At 41.6% G+C, this 9976-nt stretch overlaps 1 protein-coding gene across 3 annotated transcripts in view; it reads right to left on the reverse strand.

Annotated features, from left to right (window-relative positions):
- SIMC1 (SUMO interacting motifs containing 1) overlaps positions 1–2236 on the reverse strand; it is a 33178-nt gene extending 30942 nt beyond the window's left edge. For all 3 annotated transcript variants that reach the window (XM_058166733.1, XM_058166731.1, XM_058166732.1), the window contains exon 1: positions 2066–2236. In XM_058166733.1, the coding sequence (XP_058022716.1) occupies positions 2066–2108 (43 nt within the window). In that variant the 5' untranslated portion in view covers positions 2109–2236. The remainder of the gene's footprint in view (positions 1–2065) is intronic.
- Positions 2237–9976: the final 7740 nt, after the last annotated feature.

Consider the following 9976-nt stretch of genomic DNA (forward strand, 5'->3'; position numbering starts at 1 on the left):
GTACTATTAAATCATCTTGCATAGAACTTTGGCAATATATTTTTCATTTTGTGTCAATCCTCTGCTGCAGATTGTTGCAGAAATTGCAATAGACTCTCCCCCTTTCTCATAGTGATGTACTTAATGGCTTTTCTTTTTACAGCAAATCATAAACATATAATCATTTGTTTAGTGAGCATTCAAAGTTATAACAGCATTGAAAAAGTGACTTATGGCTGTTTTTCACACTTATGACCATTGCAGCATCCCCATGGGAACATGATCAAAATTGGGACCCTTGGCAACTAGCATGTATTTATGACAAGGGTCACATCATCAGTTTTTGTAACCTTCCCAGCTGGCTTCCAGACAAGCAAAGTCAAGCCAGATTTGCTTAATGACCGCACGATTCACTTAACAATTGCAGTGTTTTGCTTAACAATTGTGGCAAAAAAGGTCATTAACTGGGCCAAAACTTACTTAACAATTGCCTTGCTTAGAAACAAACATTTCTATTGTGGTAATAGGTCGAGGACTACCTGTACAAGCTTGGGAAATCTTATGAACTTATTTCTAGATATCTGCATATAGCATTTTTATATGTTTTAATATGGACATTTCATGAATTTGCATGTAATCAACATCCATTTCTTCTTCGGTTTCTTAAGATAGTTTCTGGTTTTTGCTCTCCTGTGATTGTAAATCAGTTACATTACATCATGATAACTTAACACACAGACTTGTATACTTTCCCATCCCAAGGGGAAAAAAAAACCAGTAAGGTTCAGCGGAAGACATGTTACTTTCACCAACTTCCCTCCCTGTCTCCAACAAGACAGAAATAAAGTAATATATTTATTATTCATATAGTAACAGTTCAAAAACAACGAAGTTGACAAACTAAACTAAAAGTCCTCTAAACTAAAAGTCATCCCATTTCAGTTTCAAGAATAGTGTCAAGAGATAGCTTGGAATGTATGAACCACACAGTGAGCGCTGGTTGGGACAGTTTCCATATTCAATCAGTCAACAGCCCTTGGATTATTTTAAGGAATTTACCGTTATCGGCCATTGTCATTTAAATCAGGGGTCTCCAACCTTGATCCCTTTAAGACTTGTGGACTTCAACTTCCAGAGTCCCTCAGCCAGCAAAGCTGGGAGTTGAAGTCCACAAGTCTTAAAGGGACCAAGATTGGAGACCCCTGATTTAAATTGTAACTATTTTTTTAAGCCGACGTTAGGGCATTTACTATAATAATTGCGCGACAGAGCAAATATTTTACCAGCAGAAAACCCACGGTGCAATCCCTGATCAGCTAAACGGACAGGGAAGGGGTCTCCGAGACCCCGGAGTCCTGTTGCCAGTGGGGGGCTGGGTGAGATGGGCAAACGAGTGGCAAGTTTCCAATGGCTCAATCGAAGGTGTTGGAGGGAAGCCGGCTCGGGGCTAAAATGAGGGACGAGAGGACAGCGCAACACGATCAAGCGCCGAGACGGGATTCCGAAGGAGAAGGCAGCGCAGGGACGGACCCTCGCCCAATAAACCCCCATCCCGAGAGCCGAGGGGGAACGCAGAAATAAAGAAGACGCAAAAGCAATTCGATCCAGAAGAGCCCGTGCTCCGATTTCCCAAGTCGGGCGCAGGTTCCCTTTTTTAGGGCGAGAGAGAAAAACCAAGCATTCAACGGCACTTGGGGCAACTTCAGCGCTTCAGAGGCGCGTCTCCTCTCTCTCCCCAAATCCCCGCCACGCGTTTCCACTCGCGTTTTTTTCGTCAGAAGGACGGATTCTTTCCCCGGCTCGCCAAACTCTCCCTGTTCTGGGGAAACCCGAGCTCGGCTTTAGCAAGCCTCCCCGGCATCACCGCGCCGAGAAAAGAAGCGGCTCGGGGAAGGAAGAGACCGGAGGTTCTCCGGCAGACGCGGCTGCGGGGTGGGTGGATGGGAAGAATCGGGACAGCCAGAAGCCGCCGGGTAAAGACCGACCCGAATCGAGGGAATCCTCTCCCGCAAGAGCAGCGAAAACAGGAAACACCACCATCTTTACTGCGGGCATATGACGCCCTAACCTGCCCTGCCCGACTCACCAGGGGCTGCGAGAAATTGCCGTTCAGTCGCCCTCGCTTCCATTTCCTCCTCTGGACTAAGCGCCCGCGACGGAGCCGCGAAGGATTCGGAGAGTCTTCCTCCCCCGAATGCGCTTCTCGGGGGAGCAGCGCCCCTTCGTCCATCGCGCCCCTTCCCGCGGTCCGCCTCCAGGGGGCGTGGCCCGAGAAAGAGGCGTGGCCCGCCAACCTGACCCCTCCCCCCGCTCCGCCCACGCAGCGGTTGGCTTCTATTACTTCGCCTCGGCTAATAGCATCTGACCCGTTCTAGATTTCCTAACTTAAAAGCATTCTTTGCAGCTAGGACTTTCGTCCTCAAAGCGCAGCGGTCGCCCTGAAGCTGAAATCTTCACTTACTCCAAAAGGAATAAAAACTGACTTGAAGCAAGCGCTTTGCTTGAATGCCAAAATATTGTCAGAAAGCTTAACAATTCAGTGACAAACAGATGAGAAATGTCACATCTCAAAATTAATGGAAACATTTTGTGTATGGATGCCTTCGAGTCAGTTTTAACTCCGAGCGATTGCCTAGACCAGGGGTCTCCAACCTTGGCAACTTTAAACCTGGAGGACTTCAACTCCCAGAATTCCCCCAAAAATTCCCCAGCAAAGCTGGTTGGGGAATTCTGGGAGTTGAAGTCCTCCAGCCTTAAAGTTGCCAAGGTTGGAGACCCCTGACCTAGACAAGTCCCTGCAGTTTTCTTGGCAAGGTTCCCAAAGTGGTTTGCCCTTGTCTTCTTTCTAGGGCTGAGGGAGAAAGTTTGGCTCAAAGATGCCCAGCTGGGCTGGGATCAGAAGGTGCTGCAGTGTCCCATCCCAGTGCCTTAGCCACACCGAACTGGCTCTTCCAACAGATAATATGGCGCTAATACAGTATTAAGACTGGAAGACTGGTTGCATGACGATACCAGAGGGAGGATGGGATCATTGTGCTGGAGGTGTTCAAGCAGAGACTCTGTACCTGTGTATCAGGGGTGCTTTCATTTGGATTAATGGACTAACTAATGGAGTTGGACACATGGCTAAGTTCATACGATGTACTTTAATTCGCTTGGTTCTTAAATTATTTTTCTGGATTTGCACAGCACTTGCTAAATCATAAACCATAACTAGGATTAAATCAACCAAGCTTAGTAAGTTTTGCAGTTTCAACCTCTAGATCAGGGGTAGTCAACCTTTTTATACCTACCTCCCACTTTTGTATCTCTGTTAGTAGTAGAATTTTCTAACTGCCCACCGGTTCCACAGTAATGCGCCGTGTAACGTCGTCTGTGCATGCCTTTTGCGCATCATGGATTGGGTTGGGGGGGGCGGCTACCAGCTCTGCTTGTCTGTTACAGCTGGGTGGTGGTGGGGGAGATGCATGAGCTATTCTGGGACGAGGTCTTTTGTTTGCGGTCACACTATAGCGCTATTTAGTTTCACTTATGTAACATGAACTAAATGATAGTTTAGTGCAGGCGATTCAAATAGTATATTTTCAGAAATTTAAATTGTCACGGGGAATTTTATGAAAACTTAACGAAAATGTGTTTAAATAATGCTATGAATTTTTTTTAAAAAGTCAATTAAATTAAAAAAAAGAAAGTGCTTTAGTATCAGAAAAAACCCTCTACCACCCACCATGAAAGCTGGAATGCCCACTAGTGGGCGGTAGGGACCAGGTTGACTACCACTGCTCTAGATCTTGAGCTAATAAGATTGTGTTATGTGAAATCAGCCAGACCCTCTCATTTAAACCAGATATGGGCTACAAAAATTGAGATGACTACTAGATGATAGCAACGCTATACTTTAACCATGGAATGATTACTGACTTAATGGCTTAAGTCTTTGAAATATTCACTTTAAGCAGTTGTTGGGAGACTGACATTGTAGTCAGACTCTGTTGGCAGTGGCAGTCCAAACTGGATCCTTGACTCACAAGCAATTACAATTTTTTTCATTAGCTCCAGGTTATGTCCAAATTGTTCACTTGGGCAATTATCCAAGTTTAAGAACTACATAGTCCCTCCCTACAGTAGACTGCAAGGGTTTTATATTTTACTCTTTTTTGTACATCGGTAAACTTTAAATCAATCACAAAGGAGAGGAACTCATAGAAACAATGATTGAAAGATCTTTCTGGTGAAATTTAATAGTCAAGAAGCTGTGCTATGGACAGCGATTAAAAACAGGCTTAGGTAGTACTTTTTGAGATATAGGCAGTGGTGGGATTCAGTTAGTTTGCACCACTTCGGGAGAACCAGTTGTTAACTTTCTGAGCAGTTTGGCAAACTGATTGTTGGAAGAAATCATTAGGGCAGAGAACCGGTTGTTAAATTACTTGAATCCCACCACTGGATATAGGTATTGAACAAAAGTCTTAAGGAGTGCAGGTATGCATATTAATATATACTTGCAATTAGGAAATGGTCAATTTTAGATGAGTTCCACCTGAGAAACTTAATCTCTTCAGCGTAGGCAAGGGAAAGATCCAGTAACACTGCAGATACTTTTCAGTAACAATGGAATAGCAGGGAGGAAAATTCACGGATATAGGAATAGGAAATAAGAAAATGTGGAAGTAGATTTCTTCTTTTCTAAAACCCAATTTGATCACAAATAAAAGAAAATGAGAAGAAACTTTTCATTCTAAAGCTAAAATAAAAGTTTTAAAAAACCAGAAAAATATATAAAAATATAATCTGTCCTTAACTCCATACAAATTACAGTAAAATCCATGGAATACATATAAAATATCCAAACATCAACATAATTACATATAAGCAGTCATGAAACAGAATCACACAATTAATTGTGACAACTCATCCTTTCAAATGCTCTCCAAAATAAGTTTTTAATAACTTAAATAAGTCCAATAATGTGGAAAGTGATATATAAACCCAGTTGATTATGGTTTATTCTGTTATACCATAATTAACATAACATGAATTGACACAATGTGTGAATCTAGTAGCAGTGTACACTAGACTCTGAAACAAACCTCCCTAATTTCAGTGAGTATGCTCACCTAACTAATGAGCTGAATTTGAATATTATTTTGACTCCAATCACTAAACTTGTATTAGTGATAAGAGCTGTGGTGGCACAGTGGTTAGAGTGCAGTACTGCAGGCTACCTCTGCTCATCACCGGCTGCCAGCTGTTCAACAAATCAAATCTCACCAAGCTCAAGGTTGACTCAGTCTTCCATCCTTCCAAGGTGGGTAAATGAAGACCCAAATTGTTGGAGGCAATATGCTGATTCTGTAAACCACTTAGAGAGGGCTGTAAAGCACTGTGGAGCAGTTTATAAGTCTAAGTGCTATTGCTATTAGGTTTTTAGATATATGTTTTTATTATCATTGGTTATAAGGAAGGTAGCCTTTGACTTAAATAAAATTACAGGCTTCCTTAATCTGATGCTGTCAAGGTGTTGGCCATGCAGATTGAGACTGAAAAGAACTGTCTCACAGGTTGGGAGACAAAATATTTCCTCTTTATAGGAGAAGGGCATACATAAATCTAGGCTCCGTAAGCAATTTAAAAAAAAATATTGCAAATCCAAAAATATCAGATATGTAATAGCAGCAATACAGGAATATCCATATTTTATACCAATACCAAATAATTTTAATTGTCAGATGTAAAATATAATCAAGAGCTACTTGATTTTGTAGAAAAAGTGTATAGTTGAACTTGGAAAATTGTATAACCCTTGCACTTTGAGGAACTGTTTGCCAGACTTTGGAAATGCATATAAGAAGTATTTTCTTTTATTTTCTTTCATATATTCCTACTTCATTCCTTTTTGGCTTCTGAGGCAAAATATTACAAAAAGAGGTTGCTCTGAAAACCACACTGTGATTGGGTTTATTCAATGCTCTTTAACCATAGTTGAGTAACTCACAATTGACGGATTCACAAATAACGAAAGACATGAACAGAAAACCTATAAATTATAATTCTTAGATTAATTTCTATTTCACAATATGTTATGTATATATGTCATGTGAATGGTATGTGGAACCATATCATCTTGACATAAGAATATATTTTAATAGAAGAAAATTATTTTCCATTTATTTCCTAAATAGTCAAAAAAGATTCAAACTGTATTTTGTACTGTTTTTCCTACCCAAAGAGCAGTGTTTCTTTTTATACTTCTTTGTTGGTTGTTGCAGAACTGCACAAACAGATGGCTGAACCATAACACAATTCTCTTTCCAATTTGTCACATAACCTTATCTTCACATATAACTTGTATATACTTCCTGTTATCTCCACAGACACATTTGTTTTCGTTCATGCAGACATCATTATCATACTCAGAATTCTTTGGGGAAAGTTTAGTCTTGGTTTCTGCTTGGGGAAAATGAGATGAAGGAAAATCATCCTATATCAAGATTTTGTTAACATTTCTGCCTACAGCAATAGGGAAACAATTATCTTCCCAGTACTGAGCTTCTTGCAAAAGTAGAGAATAGGGCTTCTTAATTAGGATCACTAGGCTCAGGAGGAGGTTAATTCAGATGTGGTGCATCCATGGGATGAGCTGGGTTTTAAGTAAGATACTAAAGAACAGGGCTCAAATAAAAATTACAAGTATTTCTGTGGGTCTGAGGGACTGATTTCATAGTTTGCCTAGGGCACCAATTCCTGTGGCTAGTCTACTAGTTTAGGGACTTCACTGCTTTAACTTCATTCTGCCTTCTTTCCATAGCCTGGCAAACAAAAGACATACTAAGAAAGAGGGGATATAAGAATGATTCTTGTATGCCTTCTCTTCCAGCAAAACTGAGCAGGAGCATTTCCAAAGAATGACACTGAGCCTGGGGGAAACACGTTAATCCAGAAACAGGGGAAATAAGAGATCTTCAAGTAGTTCAAAGAGAGAAACTGGAAGGTAAACAAGAAAACAAGATTCTCTCGCCCCTGCTGTTCAACATCTACATGAAGCCGTTGGGTGAGATCATCAGTGGTTTCGGGGTGAGATACCAGCAGTACGCTGACGACACCCAGCTGAACTTTTCCACCCCGGACCACCCCAATGAAGTTGTCGAAGTGCTGTCCCGGTGTTTGGAAGCTGTACGGGTCTGGATGGGGAGAAACAGGCTCAAGCTTAATCCCTCCAAGACGGAGTGGCTGTGGATGCCGGCACCCCGATTCAGTCAGCTGCAGCCGCGGCTGGCTGTTGGAGGCGAGTTACTGGCCCCAAAGGATAGGGTGCGCAACTTGGGTGTCCTCCTGGATGATCGGCTGTCGTTTGAAGACCATTTGCGGGCGTCCTCCGGGGGGGCCTTCCACCAGGTTCGCCTGGTTCGGCAGTTGCGCCCCTTCCTTGATCGGGATGCCTTATGCACAGTCACTCATGCGCTCGTTACCTCTCGCTTGGATTACTGTAATGCTCTCTACATGGGGCTCCCCTTGAAGTGCGCTCGGAGGCTTCAGTTAGTCAGAATGCAGCTGCGCGGGTTATAGAGGAGCTACGCGTAGCTCCCATGTAACACCGCTCCTGCGCAGACTGCACTGGCTGCCTGTGGCCTTCGGGTGCACTTTAAGGTGTTGGTTATGACCTTTAAATCGCTCCATGGCTTAGGACCTGGGTACTTACGGGACCGCCTGCTGTTACCACACGCCTCCCACCGACCCGTCGCTCCCATAGAGGGACTTCTCAGGGTGCCGTCCGCCAAACAATGTCGGCTGGCGGCCCCAGGAAGGGCCTTCTCTGTGGGGCTCCCACACTCTGGAGCAGGCTTCCCCGGGTTTCGCCAAATACCTGACCTTGGACATTTCGTCGCGAACTCAAGACTCATCTTTTTATCCGCGCGGGGCTGGCTTAAATTGGGATTTTAATGTTTAAATTTATTTATTTTAAACGGGGTTTTTAGTATGGGAAATTTTAATCGTTGGGCTAATTTAAAATAAGTTTTTTAAATCGTATTTTAAACTTATATATTGTATTGTCGGTTTTATTATGCCTGTACACCGCCCTGAGTCCTTCGGGAGAAGGGCGGTATAAAAATCAAATAAAATAAATAAAATAATAAATAAAAACAAAAATGCACTGTGATCACTGAGATACCACAGGCAGCCCATCCATCACTGCTGGCTGTATGCTATAATAGAACAGAACAGAATAGAATTTTTTATTGGCCAAGTGTGATTGGACACACAAGGAATTTGTCTTGGTGCATATGCTCTCAGTGTACATAAAAGAAAAAAAAAACCTTCATCAAGGTACAACATTTACAACACAAATGATGGTCATAGGGTACAATTTAACCCTTAATGATAGCAACAAAAAGTTACAGTCATACAGTCATAAGTGGAAAGAGATTGGTAATGGAAACAATGAGAAGATGAATAGTAATGTAGATTTAGTAAATAGTTTGACAGTGTTGAGGAAATTATTTGTTTAGCAGAGTGATGGCCTTCGGGAAAAAGCTGTTCTTGTGTCTAGTTGTTCTGGTGTGCAGTGCTCTATAGCATCATTTTGATGGTAGGAGTTAAAACAGTTTATGTCCAGGATGCGAGGGATCTGTAAATATTTTCACGGCCCTCTTCTTGATTCGTGCAGTATACAGGTCCTCAATGGAAGGCAGGTTGGTAGCAATTATTTTTTCTGCAGTTCTAATTATCCTCTGAAGTCTGTGTCTTTCTTGTTGGGTTGCAGAACCAAACCAGACAATTACAGAGGTGCAAATGACAGACTCAATAATTCCTCCATAGAACTAGATCAGTAGCTCCTTGGGCAGTTTGAGCTTTCTGAGTTGGCGCAGAAAGAACAGTCTTTGTTGTCCTTTTTTGATGATGTTTTTAATGTTAAATTTTGATGTTAAATGCAAGGATGGGCAACAGGAAGCCTCAAGGTCACATATGGCTTCCAAACCTTGTTTTCCAAAGATCCCATTCCTTCTAATCATAATTACAGAAAATCAAAGGCAGGTGAGAGAAAATACATTGAAATGTAATGTAAACCTTTAAATAGGTTGAAACAGTTTTATTCTCTACCTGAAACATAGGAGCATAATCCAAGAAGAAGGCCTAGCTAGTTAACTCACACCCTTACCTACTCTGCCTCAGTGCTGTGTCCATTGCAATCTTCCATCTCTTCCAGAAAGTAAAACTGAGGTTTCCTCTTTGATTATAGAGGAAAGGAAATTTTAATTACAGTGGATGGCCTTGCAGCAAACAGCCCATTTCAATTTCAGCTTCAGTACAGCCTGATTAACCAAGCAGCTGATGTCTGTTGGATCGGCGTCCCAAAGATCAGCTGTTTCAGGCTGCAGGGATTGCCATAGCCTATTGCTGCCTCTGCGCGTCCCATTTTACCGGGGGGCTGGGGAGGGGCAACATTCCGTGTATAAGATGCACCCAAATTTTCACCATCTTTTATGGGTGGAAAAAGCGCATCTTATACTCCGAAAAATTATCTTTTCAACCAATTGCAAATAAATGGTTTTCCATAAAGTTGCATAGAATAAAGGAAACCATTAATGAAGTAAGGACATTTATTAAAGTTTTGCAGAATTTTGTGAAGAAGTGGTTTTAAGATTGTAAATGGAGAAGGAATATATAGTAAATTTATTTAATCAAAGATAAAATAGATATGTTTCTTATCTTTGGTAATCCTTAATGGACTTTTGCTAACATCAGGACTAAATTGATGGGGCTTATAGATTTGTTTACAGACAAGAGATGGGATATAGGAAGAAGGGATTGTTTGTTGTATTTTAAGAGAAGGTGATATGTACTAAAATTATTTATACTTGTTGTGATGAAGGGAGAAGACACCCCTTTATATATTTCTTTTCTTTTTATTTACTATACTATTTCTTCTTTATATTCTATTTGTCAGTCCCAAGCCCAAAGATGACATACAAAATCAATCTAGTCCAATCCTTTATTG

This window comes from Ahaetulla prasina, chromosome 2 (assembly GCF_028640845.1).
Source record: "Ahaetulla prasina isolate Xishuangbanna chromosome 2, ASM2864084v1, whole genome shotgun sequence".
In the NCBI taxonomy this organism is placed as follows: Eukaryota; Metazoa; Chordata; class Lepidosauria; order Squamata; family Colubridae; genus Ahaetulla; species Ahaetulla prasina.